The 27,210-nt window shown below is 36.4% G+C and overlaps 1 protein-coding gene across 1 annotated transcript in view; it reads right to left on the minus strand.

The window, feature by feature from the left end:
• Nucleotides 1–27,210, minus strand: part of LOC127454821 (MAM domain-containing glycosylphosphatidylinositol anchor protein 2-like) — a 205,662-nt gene that overhangs the window by 87,799 nt on the left and 90,653 nt on the right. The window contains exons 5-8 of the mRNA XM_051722271.1: nucleotides 25,570–25,702; nucleotides 22,830–23,099; nucleotides 5,160–5,489; nucleotides 347–640 (exon numbers count right to left, since the gene is read on the minus strand). Coding sequence (XP_051578231.1) covers nucleotides 347–640; nucleotides 5,160–5,489; nucleotides 22,830–23,099; nucleotides 25,570–25,702 — 1,027 coding nt within the window. The remainder of the gene's footprint in view (nucleotides 1–346; nucleotides 641–5,159; nucleotides 5,490–22,829; nucleotides 23,100–25,569; nucleotides 25,703–27,210) is intronic.

Consider the following 27,210-nt stretch of genomic DNA (forward strand, 5'->3'; position numbering starts at 1 on the left):
CAGTGGGATACAAATGTCTGAGTCCATTTGTGATAAATTGTATTATTTGTTTGGAGACTTGGAAATACTGCAGAATCTTGTATTTCATATTCGTTTTAAGTTATGATTTTTCTTTGTTTAAAATTTTCAAAATCCTAAAACTTAAGTTTATTTCCAGGGTAAAATTAGATCTTTAATCCCAGATCTTCAATGAAGACTTTTAAATCCTGCTGTATATATGTATGTTTTTTTAATAAACCTAGCAAAACTGACAAAACTAAACTTGACAGTCAGTGATCACCATGCATTATGGAAGTTCCAAAATCCATTTTGCTTTGTTTGAATTGACATGACTCTGATTACTTACACTGCACTATGAGCTCTACGATGGCCTCTCGAGGTTTGACGTTGAAGCCGTTGTACTGACTGGTTTGGCAGCGGTAAGTGCCGGTCATCTCGCGGGAGACATTGACGATACGCAGAACTCCATCGTAGCTTTCAGTCTGCATGTTGCCATCCAGCATTGGTGCTTCTTTATCGGCATGGGACCAAAGGATGATGGGTTTGGGTTTGCCAGAAACCAGGCACTGGAGCTCTACTGTGTCCCCCTCTTGAGTAACCAAGGGTGATTTCCCTCGTGGGACAGTCAGGTTGGGGGGAACTAGAAGAGAGTGAAAATGTCTTAATGAACCTATTACATTGATGTATGAAAATATCACATTACATCAGTCATTTAAAAGTGCCTTCATGTCCCTTAAAATGTCCCTACTACCCAACAAATATAATTGAACTAGATGTTCAATGAAGTCACAACTGTCTCTGTGACAGACTTAGGCACTTTGGACTATCATAGTCTGTCTCTGAATCACTTGTGCATTCAAGTTTGCTGACATTTGGGGTGGCTGACAATTCTTTGGAGGGCGGGATTTTGGGGAGAATTGTGCATTGGTTTAAGTTGAAGTGTGTAATTTTTTTCTATGTTAAAATACTTTCTACTATGATATTTCTGCTTAATGTGCAAAGACAACTATATGTAAGCCATTTGTAGGTTGATTCCACCAAAAAAGTGTAAAGATTGTGGCTCTATTGATGCTTTCATAGCTTTCAACATTGCTCTGTTTATTTGAGGATCTTGATCAGCCTAACATTCAACATTGGCTCAACCAATGCCGTGAGTTTGGGGCATTGAATTACACATTCAGCAAAACTTATGAAATCGCTTACAGCACCTTTAAATCCTTTTCCAGGCTCTTGTTATATCTAGATTGGACTACTGCAATGCTCTTCTCACAGGACCTCCTGCATGTACAGTCAAACCTCTGCAACTGTTCCAGAATGTGGCGGCATGACTGGTCTTCAACGAGCCCAAGAGAGTGCACATCACACCTCTTCATCGAACTGCACTGGTTGCCAGTGGTTGCTTGCATTAAATTCAAGGCATTGATGTTCGCTTACAGTGACTCTGCACCCCCCTATCTACAATAAACTCGCTACTTCAAGTCTATGTGCCCTCCAGAAGCTTGTTATCAGCAGGTGAGCAGCACCCTGTGAGACCATCTCACAGAGGCACAAAATCACTTTCCCGAACTTTCACTTCAACTGTTCCCATGGGTTGGGGAGTAACGGAATACATGTAACGGGATTACATATTTAAAATACAAAATATAAGTAACTGTATTCCACTACAGTTACAATTTAAATAGTTGGTAATCAGAATACAGTTACATTCAAAAAGTATTTTGATTACTGAAGAGATTACTTTGCATTTTATTGTCATTTGTTCCATTTAATATTTAGTCAATTCAGATGGAAAACATTTATCCATATAAAAGATGCGATCCAAAGAGCATTTAAACAGCGGTGAAACACTTTCTTAAGATGTGTTACATTCATACGAGCAGACAGAGAAGTAAGTTTGAAGTAAGTCTGGAGCAGCAGAAACAGAAATAAACCTTGTGTAAATTGTCATGTAAACATTTTGCTATATGCTAAGCTAAAATGCTATTTCAAGCCATTTTACATGAACCTGTTATCAGGTAAATCATATTTTTTTCTCTAGTTTGACCTTTGATATTAAGGTAAAAATCTTATCCTTGATGAGAATGTTTGTATTGTTTTTCTGTAAAATATCTAAAAATCCTTAAAACAAGATCAGTTTGCTTTATTTTGTTTTAGAAGCAACACTGATATTTATATAAAATATAAAGATATTTAGGCTTTTTCAGAGAATATATTTTTAACATGTGTTTTTTGTCTTACTATACTGGCAGATTTTTTTATTGTCAAAACAAGTAAAAAAATCTACCAGTGTTGAAGTAATCCAAAGTATTTAGATTGACCTTGAGTAATCTAATGAAATATGTTACAAATTACATTTTACAGCATGTATTCTGTAATCTGTAGTGGAATACGTTTTAAAAGTAACCCTCCCAACCCTGTTCCTCACTGGTGGAACGACCTGCCAAACTCCATCCGAGCAGCTGATTTTCTAGCCACCTTCAAGAAACATCTAAAGACGCATCTCTTTTGCGAGCTCTTTACCCAATGCTACTAACGCAATAACTTCTTTCTTCTTCTTAAAAAAAATCTCAATCCATTCTTTTACCACTGTCTCTCACTTTTCTCTCTACTTGTGCTTCTCTGAGCAATTTGCAACTTTGTATTACAGCACTTCTCGTATTACTGACTCCTTAGGATGAATCACTTCAGTTATATTCCTCATTTGTAAGTCGCTTTGGATAAAAGCTTCTGCTAAATGAATACATGTAAATTTAAATGCAACTGCATGTAACATTTCTGTGAGAAGGTGAGAACCGTGGTCTTAAAATAGACATGTTGGCTGGTTCTCATGACATCTAGGTGCAAGGGAAAGTTTTCCACACCAAATCCCTAAACGACTGAGCAATTTGACCAGAACACTGTCTGCCAACTATTTTGATTGAGTCCAGACCTTTGAAACAGCAGGGTCAGGTTGATGTGATGACATGCTCTGTGAAACAGGACAACTGAAGATGTCTCCCCTACAGCTTCAACAATGGCAGAAAAACACTTGTTCATCTAAAAATAGCCACCGGAGTGCCACATAGGCACCTTCCATTTAACATGAATCTGTCCTTCACTGTACACAAAGCATCTGGACATGAGATGTGTAAGTCTCCATGGCCCGTTTCACAAGCTCAACACCATCAATAAAAGATCCACCGGAAAACAAAGGCCCTTGTTTGCTGTACCAAGGGAGTGAGGTCATCATTGTTCACCTCTGAGGTTCTAATCTCTTTCCATTCTGCTGAAAAAAGCTTAAACCAACCTAAATTGGTTTGCTGGTTTTAGTTTGTCTTCCAGGCTGGGAGTCCAGCTAAGACCAGTACAACTGATTAGGCTTATTACAGTTTTAAGAGGGGATTTGGAAATTTTTCAGCAGGTTAGGCTGGGAGACCAACTAGGACCAGCTTGGCCAGGCTATGAGACCAGCTAGACCAGCCTAAACCATCTTAGGCCAGCAAACCAACTTAGGCTGTTTGCTGGTTATAGAGGGGTTTTGGACATTTATCATCTGGTGAGGCTGGGAGACCAGGTAAGACCAGCTTGGCCAGGCAAGGAGACCAACGTAAACCAGTGAAGACCAGCTTGGCTTGGGTGGGAGATCAGCTATACCAGCCTAAACCAGCTAAGACCAGTGAACCAACTTAAGCTGTTTGCTGGTTTAAATGGATTTTGGGCACTTGACAGCAAGCCAGGCTGGAAGAACAGCTTGTCCAGACCTGCAAGACCAGCATAAACCAGCTTAAACCAGCAAATAAGTCATTTTTAGAAGGGTAAAAAGCCAAACAATTCCTGACTTACTACTGTTCAAGCAATGTAGTGTCACAAAAAAAAGATATCATGCACATATGAGATACATGAGAGGGACACAAACGAAGAGATGATAAAGATGCATAAATGTGGTACAGTAAAAAAAAGAGAAAAAGAGAAATCTATTTTCTATCCTATAGAAGGTGAGGGTGAAATATATGAAGGTAATGAGTATGGCACAAAAAAAAAAAAAAAAAAAAAAAAAAAAAAAAAAAAATTGAGGGAGAACAATGCTAGAATGTACAGTATTTCTGATTGCAACTGCAGGAGGCCTGGTGGGCGAGAGAGCTTGGGTATGTCTGCAGGTTGATTAAGCATGACTTCTTTAGCAGACCCAGTACAAACAAACAAACAAAAGAGGATATTTTGCATAAAGAAATTATTCAGGAAGTAAATCGCATTACACTTTTTGGCTATATAAAAAGCCTAAAAGAGCATTATCTGTATTTTGCAATGAAAAAAAAAAAACCAACAAAACTTTCAGGTCTACATATTTCATGCTGTTTTCTTTCATATCACTAAAATGCTATCAGTGGGGGAGTCTGAGATTATGTAGTTTTGTTTGAAGCTATAAAGCTTTGATATGCCAAAAAGCACAAACAGTCGGTAAGAGAATAGTTGGGAAAACAATAATAAATGTATTCACCGTAAAACACTTTTAATAATAAATAAAGTTTAGTGAACAACTGTGACATCCTACCATTTACCCTGTTTCCAGTGCAATTTTTTTCTCATTTACTCAGTAATGCATGCTTGATTTTTAATTAATTAAAATTTAGAATGAATAAATCCACATAACACTCATTGCCAAGCTTGTTAATAAATGGAATTGGTTTAGAAACTCAAGTCGTTGGACTGATGTTCTCAGTAAATCTCTGGATCCTTTTTATTTTTCTCATGTTCATGGCATCCAATGTTTTTGTTTTGCAGAAAACAAGTAGGCCTATATGAACTTGTGCATGCCCTGGTTAGCATTTTTACTTTCCATTACTCTCAATGATATTATGACACAGTGGCACAGTGCTATTGAAAATATTGAATTAAAGTTTTAAATATACAAACAGATATAAAAACACATACTGTATAAAAGCATGAGCATTATATATGTGGCTTGCTTGTATGCCATCCCACTAATACCTGATTCAATGTTTGTTAATATTGTTTCAAAAGAAGCTGATTGGTTTATAATTACAAGGTTGACATCATGTGGACACATTCCGATTAGTTCAGGTTTGAGCCCATTAAGTTAGCCAAGGTAAGCAATGTGTCAAAAACTTAGAACTGCAAATCTGCCCTCTCTTACCTCTAAAGAATAAAAAATAACTCACCAGTGGTGGAGGAGATGTTGACGTCTATGCTGATCTCCGGTATCCCTCCATTCCTTAGTGAGGCCACACAGGTGTAAGTGCCAAAGTCGGTAAACTTGAGGTCGATGATGTCCAGGTTTGTGGTTCCTGGGGCAACGTCTGGGTCAGTCTGTGTAATGACCATCCGCTCTGAGCTACGCAGCGGGCGACCATTTTTCAGCCAGCTGAACATCAGCTCCTCGGGTGGTGTGGCCTCCACCTGGCAAGAAATCTTCACCTCTCTGCCTATCTGGATGTTGTCATCATTATGATAGGGGTCAGGTGTGATCCAAAAACGGCCCTTCTTCAGAGCTGTGTGGACAGAATGAAAAATGACTGATTTAACAACAATGAAACATTCAGATCAACTATACAGTATACTTCCGAGTGCATATTTATGAAGACATCTAAATATTCATCATAAAAAACAGCAGTTCTCAAACATTTTTGCATTAGGATCCAGATTTTACATTGGATATTGAAAGATGTCCCAACACGGACCTGAAATTATTTATCATACAAAAGTACACAAAAATGTCCCTAAAATCAAATATTGAAATGTATTAAAATGATCACAAACTGGAGCAATATGAAATACATGACATTGGCTGAATAGGAAAATTTACCATTTTGGCTTATAAATATCTCTTAAACTGTAATCGTTTCATGGTCTCCGCAGCCAATAATTCCCTGTACAAAACAAACTGTGATAAAACTATGTTTATCCTTGCTGCAACTGAACCTGTATTTAATATAATCTGGGTTGTATTTTCTTTTACCTTGTATAGTTTTGTTCATGGATTACGAGGATGAAAACCATGTCACACAACCTGTCCAAGTTGGCATCTACTCTACTTAATTCTGCTAGCTTTTTTGGAAAAAGTCTGTAAAGCATTTCTCCTCCATTTAAAAGTTGACAAGCCTATCTATTTTGCTAACCTAACAATTTCATAATTTGACCAAAGCTAAAGGAGTAGTTCACCCAAAAATTAAAATGTGCTTTTATTAAGAGTTTCTTTCTTCATCAAAACAGAATTTAAGATTTTTAGGATTTCATTTCAGGCTGCCTCCTTTAAACAATGCAAGTGAATGTACTCCATTTTTTGACAGTCCAAAATGCATTTAGGGTGCATCAAAATAATCCACACGACTCCAGTCGACAAATAACGTTTTTCTGAACCCAAACAATTGATTATTTTTAGAAAGAAAACAATACTTATATATTTTTAACTACAAATGTTTGCTTCCATATGTCTCTGTGACTCGCACTCATGAGAGGGATGACATAAGCTCGTTGATAAGGTCACGCGTCACGTGGATGAGGAGACAGGAAGCGCGTCATTGTTTACATGTAGCGCTGTACAAAAGTTGAATTGCCTTTGCTGTAGATTTGTATTTGTATAAGTATATTGTTCAAAATGGTCATTTGGCATGTGTATCCTGGATGCTTCAACCTTAAGAATCCCCAAAGAAAATGCACACCGGGAAAAATATTAACTTTTCATCGATTGCCTATACATGATCACCCAATTTCTAATTCACCGCACCTGCACTCAATTCACTCGCTCATCACTGCCTACATAAATAACTCTCCTTCACGCCACTTCACTGTCAAGTCTCACACAAAGGACACTTGGTTTCACTAACTACAACTTGTGTGGTTTGAATTCCTGACAGTCATATAGCCTATATATTTCTGCTAAAGAAAAAGCACAAGTAGATAACGCAGCGGTATTGCTCCGAAATAAAGGATGGTTATTTACTGTAAACTGATTGTCCCTATGACAGGTAATCGGATAGCCAATACACTTGCAATTCTCTCTTTGTCTAACATATACAGATTATTAATGAATTTTGCAGATAAGAGAATTTTTTTTCTCTGAAAAAGCTATTTGCTCAGGTGGTTGCTGGGGCTTTTCTTCTATGAGCTTGCACGGTAATGCTTTTGGCCATGAAACATATGCATCTTTAACAATGTAACCTTGGCCAATTCTGGCTGGGTCACATCGCAGCCGAGACACATATAGAAATGTAGTTCTTTAGTAGAGCCTGACCGATATGGGATTTTTGAGACCGATACCGATTTTAGAAAGGGAAAATTCACAGATTACTGATATGGTGGCCGATATATTTAATTTTTGAGCTGGAATAAAAACAGACCTTTTCTATGTGGATTTTTCACAGATATGACTATGCAAAGGTACTCAGAATGCTGCTTTCTTAAATATTTTTATCAAAGAATATTTGACATTATTATTATACTTTGTCAACAAATTCTAGAAATGAACACTGAGAAAATAAAGAATAAATAAAAATACAATAAATAGCTTAATAAACATCAGTACTGTTTAATTTAAGTCAATTGCTGAACATTTAAATAAAGAATAAATAAATATAAAATAAATAGCTAAATAAACATCAGTACTGTTTAGTATCAGTCAAATGCTGACCATTAAAATAAAGAATAAATAAAAATCAAATAAATAGCTAAATAAACATCAGTACTGTTTAGTATCAGTCAATTGCTGACCATTAAAATAAAGAATAAATAAAAATCAAATAAATAGCTAAATAAACATCAGTATTACTGCTTAGTATCAGTCAAATGCTGACTATATTAATACTGCCGAGTCAAGATAAACAGATAAGCAGTGGTGTTACACCGTATTTTGATATACAAGTTCAACAGTGAAAAACCAGACATTTAAATGTTACATTTTATAAATGCAATGACTGGAATTGTTCGGTTGAAGGGGGTACCAAACTGTGAATCCTGAACAAAACAGTTTGGTGAATACATGTTTACTCATTAGCTTCCACTCAGCTGACAACAATGAAAGTAGCTACGTGATTAGCTAGTTAGCTATAAGCTCGTTGTCATGGAGAGTAAAAGACGGACGTTGTTTATTTTACTTTACAGCATTATCTCACCAAATAGGTAACAACATAGCATGAAATCAACACTCATCAGACACAATCCACCACCGCACCATTGTCTGCTGAGCTGCAAAAAGATGCTCTGATGTTTACCTTTCAATCTGCTACAATTATGACTGCACTGACAAACTAAAGCTGGCTAACAGCAAACAGACATGAGCGACATGGTTGTCAGGGACATGGTTAATGTTCTATTAGTTCTATTGAAAAGGGAAAATTATGGGGTCATTGTTTATTAAGTTTCCAGTATGTATTTCACAAACTAGTTAACTTAACAATACACAGCTCAACTCCGCCCTGTCTGCAGAGCCACCGTCAGTTCAGAGTCAGCTCTGTAAACAATGGAATCGGAGCGCGCTCTGCTGGACAAACTACGTAATGACACCAATTCTAAAGCACTGTTTTCTGCATTATATGTTCTGCAAAAAGTTTTCATATTGGCGCATATCGGTAAAATATACGCCGATACCGATATATCGGTGAAAGGCTAATATCGGCCAATAATATCGGCCGACCGATATATCATACGGGCACTATTCTTTAGCATTACTTCATTTGGCCAGTGGCCAAAGCACACCTAACTACCATACACTCAGTGCACATGGCTCTTTGGAGCAGCAGTAGTACACAAGTCTTGGCAATAGATCTGCTTGTTTGGGGGGTTGTGTTTTGTGCTATGTATTTTTGCAGCTTCCCTGCTTTGTTGAGGGATTGTTTTTAATGTCTATTTGTGCAGCAGCATGTCTTGCGTTTTGTCTAATTGTGCAGCAGCAGAATGTCCAAATGCTTAACTATGTATGTCTGTGAATTTTCCAGCAGTAGAAAGCCTCTGTACTTTCTCTACAGCAGCAGCAGCATCAGAGTAGCAGATCTAGTCCACCAAGACCAATATTTTATGAATATGTCATACCCACATTAACATGCTAAATCTTTCAGAGAGTTGTCATGACTGAAAAAGTGTTAGTTTATTTTAATTTGTATGCTTTTTCCCCCATGCTATCCGTGACCTTATCAGAACACACCTACCAGTTGAGAACCACTGACATAAAATAATATCAGTTTGCTCAAGGAGCAGTTACAGTATATACTGGATATATTTGAAAATATTTAGGGACTCTTCATAGTGTATACATATATTCATCTCAACATACAAATGCATGGTTAATGAGGCACTCAACAGTGTGTAAGTTTATAAAGTATATCTAATAGGTCTTTGCTACATGTAATTTCAAAAAGTTTTTACTGTGTGATGATTTTCCCAGACGTTATCCACACCACTGCATTTCAAGTTGTTATCAATGTGTCAAGCCAAATTACATAAAAATGATAAAACATACCAAAATTCCATGGGCTATTCAAAGAATTTAGTGACAACCATATTAGTCTGTTAATGTGAATACAGCATAAGGTGTGAAATAAACGGAGGTCCCCTCAGGACAGGGACTATGAAAAAATAAAAAACTGATATTATTTAGATGAAGAACTGTCAGGGAGTCAGGCTCTTTCTCTGTGTTATCCACCTTATTTTTCAACATAACTAGGATGCCGCCATTACAACCAAGAATGTGGACCACTTCCAGTATAAACCACTTCTAGCTATTTTAGCAATACAAAAATACTACATTATGCTGCTTTATATTACAGGCTGGCAATATGTCGTCATATCATTAAATACTATTTTCATAAACACATTGGTTCGGTGCGTGTATAGATTTACCGTTTATCACATTTTGCCATCATTTCATCACACACTGTACACACTGTTACTCAGGCAGAATTAATGTAATCAGTCCTCAGCGCTGTCTGTCATGCCTCCACAAACTTTACACAACCAGCAGAGAGCAGAAAGCCGCTGGTAAATTACTGCTTAAACTTTCTTTGCACCAAAACTGCATCTTGTTACATCTTGACAAAATAATAAACGTATTATTCTCTCTGTTCTTGTCAGAGAGCATTCTCTCTTTCTTAGCGGTGCATAGTAAACAGACACGCAGATCTCGCATTCACAAAGCATATGAAACATCGCCTTTGGAAATAAATAAATAAAGGCATCAACGGTGGAATACATATGAATGGGGGTTTACATGGAGACAAGAAACACTATATCGTCACGACCTCGGTAAAGTAAGAAGCAGATTTTATTATCGTCTCTTCAATACAACACACAGCAACAATGATTTACTTACTCTTTTACTATAAATGCTGAATTTAGAAAATTATCCGACATTAGGACATTATTCTGCTGTATATCCTGTGGTTGTGTGATAGTTTGTAAGTCCATATCACTAAATTCTGGTATTATTCTGGTATTCTTCTAGTTATTTACATTGCTGTCAGTGACAGCGGAACTTTGCCACACTCACCGGAAATGCAGCCGCCTGCTTTCTTCCGCATTGCAAAATAAGGTGGATAGAGAACAGGAGAATTATTTTACACAAACCCAGTGCTTTGACACTGACATTGAAAAGAACTATGAAGAGCAATGACTCAACAGCAATGATATATACAACATTGAAAGTGACGTTAGAACACCGTGAAATGGCACACAATGCACACATACAAACACACCACTCCACATACACTTCGGTATATAAAGTATGCTAATAAGAGAACCTTTGCACTTTGGTTTGAGATATCTTGCTCACTGTGTCTCACATTTGGAAATAACTCAAACTGACAACCCTAGACTGAATATAAGCTATTTTAGATTCTTTACAATTAAACTACACAGTAGATAAACCAAAATCAGCTTTCTTCCATTCCCTAGATGCTTCAAGCCAACATGAAATCAAAACTGACTCTTTTACTATAACACAATAATCCAAAGAAAAGAAAGGTATGTGTCTTTGCAATATTTTATCAAAATGTAATGACTTGTTCTACCTCTGATTCGACTTCCCTTTTGTCAGACATCAATCCCTTATTTTACAACGACCATAAGTGACCACTTTTCCAGATATGGGAGCAAGCAAGTCTCAAGTCCCGAGTCAGTTCTCAAGTCAGCAATGCATACAGTCAAGCAAGACAAGTCAAGTCCTGCTAAGAAGTCAAGTCAAGTCACATTACAAAACAAAATCAAGGAGAGAGGTTATATTACTTATTTAATTTCCCCCCAGGAATTATGAACTTTATAAATTATACATCCATATCTGAGAACTATATTAATATCTGAAAATGGTTGAAGTATTCCAAATATATATTTTTTTTTTCATGAAATGCTTGCTGGTTTAATGTTTTACAACTGTGCAAAATTGCAACAAAAGTTCAGGTTACATTAAAATCTAAAATTTGCAACTAAAATGTAAATGTACTGTATTGCTTTTACAGAAGATCAGGTTTGACAAGATTTTGTTACCTGAGGTTAAGCTAGAAAAAAAATCATTATTCGTCACTATGACGGACCGAGTTGTAAAATTTACGTCATGCTCTATTTTTCTCTGTCATTTTGGTAACACTTTAAGTTTCCATTCGTTAAAATTAGTTAATGCATTAGTATCATGAACTAACAATGTACAATATATATTTTTTACAGCATTTACTAATCTTAGTTAATGTTAGTTAATAACATTAACATAATAACAGCACCTTTAATACTAAACTCTTTTTGTTCTGATATCAATACCACTCATTATTCTATCAACAATAGGAGTATGTGGGACAGAGAAACTTGTGACACAAATGTTTTCCTCTCTTGTGGGGTCCGAAGCCCAAGAGCCTAACCGAAACACTACCCCAATCTCAGTTCCAGGTCATTTTTGTAAATGCTGTTCATCTGGCCCTAATTATTATTAATTATTAAGTCCCTGAATTATTTAAAGACAGATTTTATAAGATCTTGTCAACCAATTTATTTGCATCTGTGCTGCACATTTTACAAGCTGTTACTATCTGGTGTGCTAAGAGAGGATGTTTCAAGGTTGACTAAGAGGCAATGATACAGGCAGAGACAATGTGAATATTACAAAACAGAAGATAATGAAGAGCTGTATCTTTGCAGGGTAACTACATACAAGGTTCAGCTCGGCAGGCCTTGCCTCATTGTTCAATTTGCGACTTAATCAATATAGCGTAATATTGTAGTGGGATAGCTGTGCTCTCTTTGATGACCCCATAAAACTTGCAGGGTGATAATGCTCTGGAGTTCAGTTCCTTCACATGAGTTATATCATTATCAAAGTGCACTGCAGGTAAGCAAATACCTAGAGACAAGCTGTGTAATCTTTTCAGCACATTTAAAGTCAGGTTGCTTCTCGGATGGCGTTTGAAGATGATTTATTACTCCACTGTAATAGCATCTCTTGAAATGTAAAAAAAAAAATGCTTAAAATAGATATCCAAACTTTTGCTTCAACTTTTAATGAGCTTTCCAACAGAAGAATATATCAAGGCACACCTAAGAGACAACATAATGCTCACTCTATACCATTTGCACCTGTATTTAGAAACAGTTTTGTTCGCTTTAAAAAGTGTTTGGAAAAGAATTAAGAATTCATCTTGAGTTACTGTAATGCTTTATGCATGGCATGTACACAATGATTATGCATTTTTGTTGCTCAAACTAAGACTATTCCCTTTTTTCATCATTTATATGCAGAAGAATATTGATGAATGTATTTCAAAAGCAAACATTTAGGATGGGACTTTTCTTTGTGTGATATTAGAATTTGTTAGCTGTTTCCTCAGCTCAGTAACCACCACATATCATTGTTTACACTCCTTTGTAGCATTATATGAGAATCAATAATCCTTTTTACTATCCCTGTAGTCGTGCTTTCATAATGAATGGACACGCAGTGAATGGCTGTGGGAAAAAGTAATTTAAAAGTATTTTACAGATGAATATGTAGTGCTGCACATAAGGCTAGGCTATATGCTTTTTTAATTCCATATCTTACATTATCATAGGACTAATAATGGTATCGTTTAAGTATTTTTCTCTACCATGGTCACAGTTAAGTAAAATGTACTAAGTTCGAAACGTATGCAGTAAAGATGTGCACGAGTAATTGAGTAATCGAGTACTCGTTCTGCACAAGCTACTAGGGTATTAAAATCACTACTCGAATATCACAAAATCATTTTCAAATCTGCATTTGCCTGCCATGAGCAGTGCTGAATTACATTGTATTTTCCCTCTGAATCCCTCACCAAATCTTGCAGTTACAATTGAGTCCACTGGGGGTGCCATGGATGTTTTTCGTCAAGGTGTTGGATGAGAGAAATAGATATCATGGCGTCTGGTCTTTTAAAGCAAAGGCAAGTTATATTACAAGACAATAGAGCTGCTCAGGTTGTAGTCTACAAACCCAGAAGAGAATTCACCATGGGTTCCCTCTGCGTTTTCCAATGGGTTTTTATAATGGGGTTTTTCAACTTATGAGTAAAATAAAGTATGTGGAAACATTACTTGACGATATGTGGACATTTTGTTCTACAACATAAATTACACACTTTCATACCTCACACTCGTGTTTTGTGGGTTAGAGTACTCGACTACAGAATTACTCAATTCAGTAGAAAATGCCCATCCCTAGTATGCAATGTTGAATATTTCAGGAGGGGTTTGTCATTAGGAAATGGACCAATGTTATTTGTCATAAAACTGTTATTGCATTAAATGAATTTATCTTATAATCACAAAATAAAACAATTATCATTAGAATGGGCAGGGACAAGAAACCAGCCTACTGTATCTAGATGTCATTTCAAATACTACTAGATTTTAGTTTGAATAGACAGTGAGACATACAAAATCAATGTGTTTCCAGCATCCAAAACATAAACCCTTTACACAGGGGTGGACTGGGAAGAGAAATCGGCCCTGGATTTTACATAGAAACCAGCCCAAAAGTTGTTATTATTCTATTTATAATAAATGTGATTAATGAACTGTTTAATGCCATCACATTGATATAATGCAGTAAACGCATTTACCTGCATTGATTTTATTATTAGTTTCTCAATCATTTACTGATGAGATTTGAACGTCCCTAAAGTTGTGCTGTACATGCGTGAAAGGGTTTACATTTAATATGCTGTCTACACATTGATATTGTATGTTTCACTGTCTATCCAAACATACAAAAATATACAAATACCTATGAAGACAAATGCAAGCCTACTATATATTCTATGATGCACAGTGTGTAATCTTCCCTTATATAGGCAGTAGTGCAATCAACATAAAGCTCCACCAACAAGAAACGAGCCCTCCCTTTAGAGAAGGGGAAGGCATGTTTGAATACAAATCTTTTATTAGTTCTAGTAAATCATGTAACTGCAACAGACTACTAATAGTCACCGGATCATGCTCATCAAAATCGACTGACTTATTTTGGTGTTTAGTGGAGGAATAAGTCAAGTTATGCAATGTATGAGACTGGACATTTCTGCTACTGTAATGATCATTGCAATCCCACCTAATTTGAAAACAGCTTTAGAGGCCAAGCTGTATTTGGTCATTACCCAGTGGAACTGACTGGAATCAATACACGACTAGACAACGATTTCACAAATGTGCTCTCACATTCACAACATTCATGTGTTGCATTGCTACAGACAACAAAACGTGTGCAAAGCAATTCTACTGAGAAAAAACGTATTTACCAAGGATGAATTGTGCCTGCTAATAGCATGGTGTATTTGCATGCACTGTCTGCACCAGATTCACTAGGAATTATGGAACTAGGAAATCAAGGAATTAGGCAAATTAAATATGTTGTGCTAAACACATTTGCATGTTGCAATTACCAATCATGCAATTGGTTGACTTTTTTCTTTTTTGGGAAACCTTTAGTGAAGACTTCACATGGTTTACTTGACATACTGTAAGTGAACAGTGACTCTGGTCTGTCATGCTTGAAAAAACAAACAAACAAAAACAAAAACACAATAAAGGCACAGTAAAAGTAATCACTAGAACTCATGCACTATATTTCAAGTCTTCTTAAGTGATATGATCACTTTGTGCGATGAACCAAATGAAATTTAAGTAATTATGAGAACTAAATTGTGAAGAGAACCAATGAGGTTTGATGTTATCGACATAGCTGCCATATTTGAATGAAGCACTTTACCTTAATAATATGATTTAATTTGAGTGAATTACAAGTTAAATTTGTTCTGTTTATTGCACAAAGGGATAATATCGCTTCAAAAAACTGACATGAGTCGAATTGATTATGGTGGTTTTGTTGTGTTTTTTATTCTTTTTCGAGCTTGACAGACTGGAGTCACTATTCACTTACAGTATGGGAACAAGGACGGATTAAGAACTGAGAGGCCCATGGGCTGGTACACCATGGAGGCCCCCATGATGTGTCACGTGACTACGTTCACTTTTAATGCGCTACAGTACACTTGCCAGATTGGTTGGATTTAAAAAAAAAAAAAAAAAAAACGTATCAAAGTATCCCGAAGAAGTCCTGTAATCCGTAGCGTTCGCTGCCTCATGCAAAGTGAACCTAACTGGGCAGAATTACGCATTTTGTATTTATTAAGAATAGATACAAATTTATTATTTATTTATTAAGAATAGGCAGTGACAGAGACTATTTTTGTTCGACTTTAATGTGATTTTATCATTTGAAGATCTATTTTTTTATTCTATTCCCGACTAAACATTTTAAAATCCTCCATACTGTTGGATGAATTCTGGCGCATATATGAATTTAAACCATCAGCTTTGTACACAGCCAGGGTAAACTGCACCTTATCTTTGTGTTTGAAAGCATTTTGAAAATCAAAGGCTGTTCTCTGCAGTCCTTCAAATAAACGTGCTGCACCTGTGAGATGCAGATTCCTTGAGCACGCACTCGAGTGCCTGTGCTTGTGCTGCTGTAGTCCAGCACACATTTGGCCGAAAAAATGGGATTTCACATAAGGCTGACTTTTACATACATTTATAATCTCAAAATAAATAAATAATTGATTTAGAGCTGGGGGCCCTTTGGGTTTAGAGGCCCCTTGGCAACAGCCCAATCAGCCCTGTGGTTAATCCGTCCCTGTATGGGAAGTAAACCCAGAATTTTGGGGTGAACTGTTCTTTTAATGTAAATGCTAAAGGTGCAATGCTATTTCAGGGTGGTTATTGATCAAGACGCAGGTTTTTACAGTGAAATACAAAGTGCAAAAGTGGCTTAACTGTTTATTGAATTCACCCCTTAATGTAAATGACCATCCATAATGTGATTCAGGTACTGTAGAATCAATTTACATATCAGAAATAAGACCAATTTTGGCAGCCAGGGCTAAGGGACAGCTGGACCTATCTCTGCATGCCTGTTTGGATTGCTTGGTGGAAAGTGGCCCAAATGGGAGATTATATCTTGCCTGTAAATAAATAAAAAGATGAGTCTCTATAGCAGTGTGCAGCCTCAGCAATACCCTACTTTCCATCACTGCTCTTTCAGCACCCCATTCCAGCTAATACATGTCTTATAAAGCACGACTTTTGCAGTTATTTGCTGAGCAGACCCTGCAATGTTCGGCATAATCTGCTGAAGAGGCTCCGTGCTCATACTGACAAGGCTCAATATTTGAGTGACAACCGGGGAAGGTGGGGTATGTTTTATTGATGATGCTGACAGTGGTTGGGGGAAAGAGCATGCCTTACTCAGGGATGGCTAACTGGTCACTGGTCACTCCCACCTGGCTGTTGACTGATGCCCCATTATGGCTCTCTCATCATCTCAGCTTTCCCCCAAGCAATCCTTGTTATGTGTAATGGCTGAGCAAGCTTATGGAAGAAATATGTGTTATTTTTCAACAGAGTAGACAGCTTAGGCTTGTATTTTAAATTAAATATGAAAATCTTATTACATTCCAAGAAATATGCTTATAATATTTGCTCCATCCACCTTCCTAGTTCATCTATTTATCAAATTCCCTCCTGAAAAGACCTGCTTAGACCAGAATGAGCTGGTTTATGCTGGTTTACTACTGGTTTATCTGGTGGACCAGCATAGTTATGTTAAACCAACATTGTTCTAATGATTAAGCTGCTTGGCCTAGAAAGGCTTCCTGGTTAAATGAATAGTTCAACCCTTTTGTTGTTCCAAACCCATTTGACTTTTTTTCTTCTGTGGAACACACAAATAAATATATTTTGAAGAATGATCAGTGATCTCTGATACCCATACAATGGCTGTTGATTAAGGACCCAGGTTGATTAAAGCTTAAAAAGGACTCAAAAGTATCATTAAAGTAGTCCAAGTCTTCTGAAGGCATACTATTGGTTTTGGTGAGAAACAACTCAAAATTTAAGTTATTTTAAAGTGAAAATCTTGACTTCCACCATAGCTCTCCAGTATGTGTTCATGACTACTTGAGGGAAGTTAGTTCTCAATGGCTCTGTTTTCACACGTTGTGGAAAGTGGTCAGATCTAAATGTCTATCACAATGTGGAGGAAGTTTTGGCAGCTTAGTTTCAACAAATGCTCTTTTTGCAGTAAGGAGGGAGTTTTGAGTTCTGAAACTTACAGTATGTTTTTATAGTACAATAACATTTTATATGTCAAAAAATTAAGTAAAATTTTAATTCCTCATGACATGATCCCTTTAAATATTTTTGTTTGTTTCTTACCAAAACCTATTGTTTGCCTTCAGAAGACTTGAAATATGACACACGAGTCACATGGACTACTTTTATGACACTTTCTTTCAAATATTTATTTTTGTGTTCTGCAGAAGAAAGTTATACGAGTTTGGAACAACAGAAGTAAATTATGAGTAAATTGTGACAGAATTTTTATTTTTGGGTAAACTATCCCTTTAAAATGACCTGTGTGTTGGAGCACACACCGGCGTCCGAAATACTACATCCTGTATGCTGGTGACCAGCAATGGTCCTTTAAACAGTGTTGGGCAAAACCTTCAAAAAAATCGAAAACAAAAAGGTGCCAACTCTTTTTCACCTTTATCCATAAACTGAACCTCAATGGTATAGCTTCCTTCCTTATCAGTGATTGGGGAATCAACTTTAGCCCTTCACCCTATCTGGCTACACATGCTCTTTTTCCCATTGTGAGAGAAAAGGTAATATTTCAAATGACCAGTACAGCTGCTATCATAGAGCTTTGTACAAGCAGCCAGCAGAGTGTGTTGGGATTAACCAACTTCCGAGTCCTCCCATGTAATATCGTTTTCTCTCCAATCCCTTGCTTATTTTGCCCAACAAATGAGATTCTGCCATCTGTGCAGCAACGAAGCTGCGCAGCTCAAGTTGCAACATCCCCTCTGAAAATCTTATATTATGAAACTGTCCTCTATCTATCGAGCTAGAGAATGGGCCTATAATTGCTTTTTTTTTTTTTTTTTTTTTGGCTCAATAGTGTTGTTTCCATCCACATGAAAAGCTTATAAGAACCTAAATGGCCAACAAAGAAAAATACGGTTTTGGCCACAAGTGAGCTATTAAGTTGAAGGCAAGCAAAGCACCAAAGCAAGTAAGGGAAATGGTATTGTGGGAAGTACATTTTGTTGTCTGAGTCAATAGTTTGAGTCAATTAATTAATTAATTGAAAATGCCCTTAAAGTTTTAGAAAGGCTTTGTATAGTTAGGTTTACAAAACAAGAAAGGCAATCAGACAAAATAATTGCATGTACAAAAAAAAAAATTGCTCTTTAGTGGCTCTGGAGTCTCTGTCTGCATTGTGATTATGGAAAAGCAACCAGGACCAAAAAAAAAAAAAAAAAGAGCCATTAGATGATCAGTATGTTTGAGTAAATAAAATCTTATAAGGAAAATGAAGGATGAAATAATGGTGTTTTAATGTTCCAATGAATAACTGTTGATTTAAATGCAAAAAGTGTCTAATGTTTAGCAATGTTTAACTGCCCTCTAATGTGGCATTTCTAAGATATTTAAAGGATAATGTATTGGAAAGTCATCCTTTTATTATCGCAAAATAAACCCCCTCAGGGAGCTTCTTGTTGGGGGTTTATTTTGTGATACATAACAATATGACTGTACATTATTATTACATTTTAAGATTTAAATATATACATTTATTTTACATTATTTAATTATGTGAGAAGAAAGACACCTCATTTAAATTTAAATATATACATTTATTTTACATTATTTAATTATGTGAGAAAAAAAGATACCTCAGATTGATATGAGGGACATGAAACGAGCACCACATTGTAAGAAATCGGTTGTCTGGGACAATGGTCAATTAAAGTGTCATTACACAATAATATTTGAATGCAGAATGCCAAGTTTGACCAATTGCAATCTGTATTCCAAAGTATTCCAAAGAGCTGTGTAATAAAAAGAAATTTCACACATATCCACAATATTTCTCAGCAGAACACACTGTTCCTAAGAACCCCTGAAGTGCTTTAGTTTACTGTTGTTTTCAAGTAGGAGAGACTGAGGTTGGTTGGCACATTTTTCATACTTTATTGAATATCTCTGGTGGAACAAAAGTTAAGAAACCCCAAGTAGATTGCGTAATTTCTTAGGTAAAAACCAAACATATTCAATGTCACCAAATATTTATTGACTTCTGTTAATACTTTTAAGAGAGAAGCAACAAACAGAAAAACGTTATTATTATTTTATACCACTGATGTGATTTTATCAATATGATTATTATTAATATATACAAATTTACAATTTGGAATTAATATGAAAAAGTTTTACTCATATAAACTTGTATACATATATAAATATTTACTTAAACTTGTTTTATATAAATGTAAAATATTTTCAATCACATAAATGAAAGGAACAAATTGTATCATTGGCTTAGCTTGAACCGTGTGTATGTGTAATAGGCCTAATATTAATAATGAAAATAATACGTATTATTATTAATACTAACTAACCAGCCAAATGACCCAAAATCAATGTGCCCACCAACCCCACTCACACTCTTTTGACAAATGATGTTAGCCAGCTAGCATATATCACAGGCTTTAAAATCTTATATCAAAATATAGCTGATTCCAATCACTATTAAATAACATATATATATATATATATATATATATACACATGACAGTTTAATTTTTGTTTTGACATAAATAGATGAAAAACTGTCTTCACAATAAAACATTTAAACATTCAGATCAGCAGAATCAATCAGTGTACGTCAAGAAGGTGAACATTTAGATGTAGCACTTTTGCGAAAATAATTACAAAATTACCAGAAATTAACTCTGGTGCCAACCAACCCCTGTAGCCAACCAACCCTGGGGTCTCCCCTACCTTACAGTTTTTGTTTATACTTGGCACTTTCAGAGAAATTAATTACAACATATATGATGTTTTTGATTTGTTCTAATATCTCAGTTTAAAACAACATAAACGTAATGCAGGCAAGGAAACAGAAACACTGATGCACAAATGGTTCTTTAAAGGAAAAGTGTACCCAAAAATACAAATTCTGTCATTATTTACTCACCCTAATGTTGTTATGCTTTTAAAAAAACATTTGTTGAACATAAAATAAGAAATTGAGGAATATTCTAGCATCTCTTTTCCATATAACAACAGCTTATATTGACCATGTCAGTCAAGCTCCAAAAAGGACCAGAAAAATAAATACATAAATCTTACTGTAATTCATTTGATAGCTTTGTGTTGTTTTTCAATGATAAAGTAGTATGGACTACTTTTATGGGGTTTTAAGTTTATGTCCTTATTTGAGCTCTATGTGGTTGCTATAAACTGCTGTTGTATGAAAAAGAGCTCTATAAAGACAAAAATTCTCCTTTGATGTTCCACTTAAAAAATAAAATCATACAGGTTTGGAATGACTTTAGGGTGAGAACATGCAAAACACTCTGCAAACTGAAATATTATGATGATTGGATATTATGGAAATTATGAGCATTAATACAGATCACATGGTCTCTGAAATCTTCTATTACATCAGAACCGATTATCCTCTTCCACACACAAATCACCTGGACAAATAAACCATAAATAGGACATTAAAACTAGGGTGAAACTGACCACAAACTAAATTGCTCTCTGTTGTGAGGTGAGCTTGGAGAATTAAACATGGCAGATTGCTCTTTCTTTGTATGATCCTCTTCCCCTCTGCTGTCTACCTCACTAAGATGATCCTTACTGGCAAGACATCTGACTCTCCTCTTACCCTCCAGCCTCACAGAGAAACCCAGCTGTTATCTTACTGTGTTCCCCAGACCCGGTGAGGTGACAGACAGAAAGGGATTCACGCTGAAACCTGGACCTACAGATGTGCAAACAGCTTTTTGTGCACACTGGGGATCAGACTTGAGAAGGAGTAACTGTGAAGTAAGCTACAACAGCTGCTTGAACTGGGGATAGTAAATATTCTTCACAAAGCACCCCCTCCCTCCCCCATACAGAGATGCAAAAAACAAACAAAAAAAAAAGCAAATCCTTTTCTCCATTTCACTCTGTTCTTTTGGCTTGGTGTAATATGTGCATGTCATGGAATTTCATTATACTAGGTAATGACAGTAGCTAGAAAGAAACCTATTTATACCATGTTTGAACAAGGATGAAGCTTTCATCCTTTAACTAAGTTTACTAAAACACTACATGGCCAGAAGTAAGTGGACACCCAAAAACCAGACCTAAACTTGTTGAACATTTCATTTCAAAACTCAATGAGGAGTTGGTCCTCCATATGGGAAGGCTTTCCACTAGATGTTTGAGTGTGGCCCTTGAGGCTACAGGGATCGAGCTTTGCAGCCCCTGAGGTTTCAAAATTGAGTAGCCCTCCTTTTGTTTATGCACTTGCTAGTAATGGTTGTAGCTGATAGAAGGGATGCCCACACAAATCTGGCCATGTAGTGTTTTTATTTTTATTTTTTTTAATACAGTTTTAACCGTTTAAACATCTTTGTCCTTTGACAATAGCGTTGAAAAACAATTGATGATGCTTTTCTGCACAGCAGACATGTTCACTCATCAAGTCACAGTCATTATTCTTAATTGTACACTGCATTCATGCATATATTGTTGAGATATTTATTACCCACAAGTATTCATTCTGCTTCCATGCATTATAAACATTCAGTAATTCATTATGCACTGATAAATCATAATGGGCACTTTGGAAAATGCCAACAGCAACTTGTGAAGATTGCAAAACTTTTTTTGGCACTCAAACATTGAAACAAATGTTTCCATTACTTATGATCCTTGAAATTGACAGCAACTCTCACGAAACCTGTCTAGAAAATGTCCTGGTCTCATTTTACTCCAAAATCAAAAGAAACAAACAAGTAATTCTATCTGGCATATAAACAATGAAGCTTTTTTTATCGACATTAAGATTTTTTACATTATGACATTGTTTTCATGGCAGATACGCACATTTTATGCCCAATTCTTAAAGGTGCACTCAGTAACTTTTGTGTTTGTGTCATCTTGGACTTACACTGACACCAAGTGGTGTGGATGCAGCATCATTCAAAGTCAATAGTTTTCAGTTACTGATGCCATTGTAGAAATTTACTAATTTTACTTTTGCTCCTGACCCCTGCATGACTTTATACATTACACTGCTGCCACATGATTGGCTGATTAGATAATCACATGAATAAGTTGATGAACAGATGTACCTAATATAGTGGTCAGTGAGTGTTTATACTGTATATTTGATTGTTTTAATTTTAGGTTAAATATGACCACAGGACATCTTGAAAGGTTTCATTAGAATCATCCCACTAAACATGACCAACATAGCACAGCTTCTCTGTTCTCACCTCTGACGACAATGTTGGTGGACTTCTTTGCAGGATTGCCCACGTTGTTACTAGCTACGCAGCTGTAAACACCTGCTTCCTCAGTGCTGATTGCAGGTATAGTAAGTGTTCCACTATTGAGCACAATCTTCTTTGGAAGCTCTTCAGTGTTCCGTACCCAAGTCAGGGTTGGTTTGGGCTCCCCTCCAGAGATAATGCAGACCAGGGTTACTGTCTGCCCAGGGTTTGCCACAATGGGGTCTTCCACAAGCAGCTTAATAGTTGGGGAAGCTGGGAGAGAAAAAAATAGGGTTAATCTTGAGCAGGGGTTGGCAATCTATGGCATGCGTGCCAGCATTGGCACATGGAGGGGTAATCACTGGCACGCCAGCAATGGCGAGAGAGGAGAAGACTATTTTATTTATTTAAATTCCGCACCAATACCTATCTACATCTTCATGTAATCCTTCCTCATGATCACGCAGCGTGTTTTCATGAGCTGAATGGGAGGCTAAACAAAAAGTTAAAATGTGACGAGACTGCAGTATACCAACAGACTCGTGAAGTGCATGCAAGCCATTCACGCATCACGAGCTGGCAGCGCTTCACTTTCGGTTAATCACACGAGTAAACGCGCCCGCTTTGCTTCAGTCAGACTACGTGGATGACAGCCTACATTCCGTGTTTCATTTGTTTCTTTTTGCTTTCAGAACAACATGTCATTTAATAAGGAAAACACCACTATTAATCCTTGAGATTTCCAACCCAGCATACAGGCACACTGTCCTTAAACCATGGTCACACTGAGTCTATTCGAAATATAAATTAAACCTGTAAAAAATAGTTTTAGAATTTTGCAGGTGCAATTCACCGGAAAGTGCTAAATAGTTGATCAGCTTGTGATGCGCATGTGAGCTCGTCACACTTTAATACTGTTTAGCCTCTCATTCAGCTGATGAAAACACGCTGCGTGATCATGAGGAAGGATTACATCAAGATGTAGATTAGAATGCAGGTCAGTTGCGAAAAACACCATATAAATCAAATAGCCTGCTCCTCTCTCGCTGTTGCTTTTGTGCTAGTGATTACCCCTCTGCGTGATTTTGAAAAATGCATGACATAATATAAGAAATATTTAAGATTCCACACAATTTCGAGATCAGTAAGCAAATTTGTGACATTAACTGTGTTAACTCATTTTGTACAAAAGGACAGGTTTTCTTTCATTAAAGAACTTTTAAAAGATGCTCTGTGAAAATTCACACGCAGGATCATGATTATATCATAATCATCAGGTTTTACACAAATTTTTAACTCAAACTGTTATGCTGATAATATCATTTGCAATGAAAAATAATGATTAAATTAGAAAAATGCAAAATAGAAACATTTTCACAAATGGACTCAAATTTTGGCAAAGCCATTGAAATGGCACTCCATGTCAAAAAGGTTGCTGACACCTGATCTAGAGTTTTTATGTGAAAATTCAGACTTTTTTTTTAAAGAAGACCCTATTTTTTCTTTTCGACCTGATAGGGTAATTAATCAGAGCAAATTACATGGGTTTCCACAAAATAATGTAACACAATATACAGTTAGCCTTTCATTGTATGGACAAAAAAGATGCAATGAAAGTGAATGGTGACTCAGGTTCATCTCCTTTTGTGATCCACACAAGAAAGAAATTCATAGTCATGTTTGGCACATCAATATTTTTAGATTTGTAAGTATTTTCTGCACACCATCATATACTTAACACTACACAGTCAATGAGTAATAGCTAGTAGATTTGAAAGAAAATGAAAACAGTATATATGCATGTACGTTTATAACAAATGATAACAGTGATTTTAGCAAGGCTCTATAAACTTGTTTATTTCTCTGTGTTCCATCACCTCCTGGTGACAGCTAAGGTGAATCATTACACTAGTGCATTTACACTAAGAAAAGGGGCAAACATTTTCTCATCTTATCCTCCAGATGAGGATACTTTACTTGAACTCATAATGCACTAGGTGACCACATCCAATCTGCCGACATGTGGCTCATACAATCAAGGCCTTTCCCTTAACTCCTGCTCCCATAAGAGTACAGTCATGCTGTGATATAAGGGCCTTCAAGTTGGCAAAGCAGTTAGTCAGGATTTTCCCTTGATTATCATCATCAGCCAATGTATTTCCAGAAATGTGCTGAGAGAGAAAAAAAAGTGAGAGAAAAGGATAGCGCAAAAAATGAGAGAGAGGGGGAGTGGGAGAAGAAGACAGAGAAACAGAGATGGCCAGAGGCAAAGGTCTGCAGAGTCTCTTCATTCTCTAATGGATACCGTAAAGGTCAGGTCTTCACTGTAGTATGTAGCATGTGAAGCCCACTGAGACAGATAAGGAGCACAAGGAGCCGTGGGGCCATTTCCTTAAGAATATGGTTTTGCCATGGACCGAATTAACTGCGAGACCAGTTGGTGAAAACATCAGCCTGAGGCCTTTTCTCCAGCCATCAACATAGCAAGGAAGAGCAAAGCACTAGAAGGCTTCTAAATGTAACAGGCAAAACATTCTCAATAACACATGCAGCACCCATAGCTCGTTGATTATCAGACCACGCAGTACTTGTGGTGACATGAGCCTCAGGGCACTTACATTTGAGAGTTTTTGCTGTTGAGCTGGATCCATATACTATCTAACTTGTCGGATGGCTCAGATATAGCCAAAAGAGACTAAAATAACAGACAATACTGAAGACTAGGCTTTCATATCAGTCTCACCTGTTTTGTTGGTGAGCCGGAATAGCACACTCTTGTCAGGGATGCCACAGACATTGCGGACAGAGGCAGTGCATGTGTAGTTAGCATAGTCCTGAGGACGCAGGTTTTTTAACTTGAGGATCTTGGTCTCCCCCTGCAACCCAAGACCAAGGAACTGCATAAAGTTGTGGTTCTCAGACTTTTCAGGTCAAGTAGCACCTGTAATCAAATCTGACCATCCAAGAACCAACTAGTCACAAAAGTTCTCATATTTTTTAAGCACTGAGCCATGTCTGAGTAACATACACATAATGGCATATTTTTAACAATAGTAATATTCCTGTAGGGAATAAAAATGGAAAAAAGGGAACAAAAACACCTGAAAGTGGCAAAAAAAAAATCACAGTCAGCGAATCGTGATGAACAAATTGGTCTCCCTGCACTCTCAAACTACTTATATACAGTATGTTCATATATCAGAATATTTTGCAATAAACTTAAAATATATTGTTTAAATACTCACAATCATTAACTAAAAATCAGTAGTTTTCCCATCGCTTTTAATTAGATTACGTCATTCGCGATGTGTCATGGGATTCCCCTCATTAAAAACATTGAAGGAATAAGGCATTTGTGGCATAATGTTAATTACCAAAAAATAAAATGACTCGTCCCTCCTTTCTTAAAAAAAAAAAAAGTAAAAATCAAGGTTACAGTGAGGCACTTACAATGGAAGTGAATGGGGCCAATTTTAAAGGCAGAAATGTGAAGCTTATAATTTTATAAAAGCACTTACATTAATTCATCTGTTAAAACTCATGTATTATTTGAGCTGTAAAGTTTTTTAAATCGTCATTTTTACAGTCGTTTTAGGGTTTATAGTGGTATGTCGTCATGGCAACAAAGTTGTAAAAGTGGCTAGAACTTTACACAGAAAAGGTAAGAGATTTTATCACACTAAAATCCCGTTAACACGCATATATATATATATATGTCTTGTGGCTTTACTTTTAAAACAGTGAGTATTTTAACTTTCAAAAATTGGCCTCATTCACTTCCATTGTATGTTTAAGAAAAAGGAGGGGCAAGTGAAAATAAAGTTTTGTGGTAATCAATATTATGCCACAAATGCTGTCGACTGAGCTTAACTTGTATTGAACCCGGAATATTAAGTACACAGTCTTGAACTTTTGTCTTTTTGTCAGATTTTCAAAAATGTTTTTGCTTCAAATCTTTGTAAAGTTTGTAATGTTGTGAATCACCTTGTGGTTCATGGATTAGAACTCTTTTATGAAGATTTTTTTTAAATCCCTATGGAGAAAATGAATGAAAAAAAAAAAACACTTCCGGAGCCAAGACGTCTGAAAAAGTGGGCAGGCACTGTTGCTACATATATTTTGGGATTTGGGGAGGGCGTGCAGCTTCTCTGTCAGAATGGTGACATTATCGATATCATGTTTAAAACTGAGAGCTTACCTTTAGGATATCAAGCTAGATATGGTTCACAGACTTTTAGAAAACAACAATATTTCACTTTTTTGTCGGTACCCTCTCTTTTTTTATGCGCAGACAAAAATTGTGGTGCACAGACTCTGATCAGTGCAGTCACATAAGCTTCAGAACATTATTTTATTGCTTCTCACTTGAATGTGAGCTATGCAT

This window comes from Myxocyprinus asiaticus, chromosome 17 (genome assembly GCF_019703515.2).
Source record: "Myxocyprinus asiaticus isolate MX2 ecotype Aquarium Trade chromosome 17, UBuf_Myxa_2, whole genome shotgun sequence".
Classification (NCBI taxonomy): domain Eukaryota; kingdom Metazoa; phylum Chordata; class Actinopteri; order Cypriniformes; family Catostomidae; genus Myxocyprinus; species Myxocyprinus asiaticus.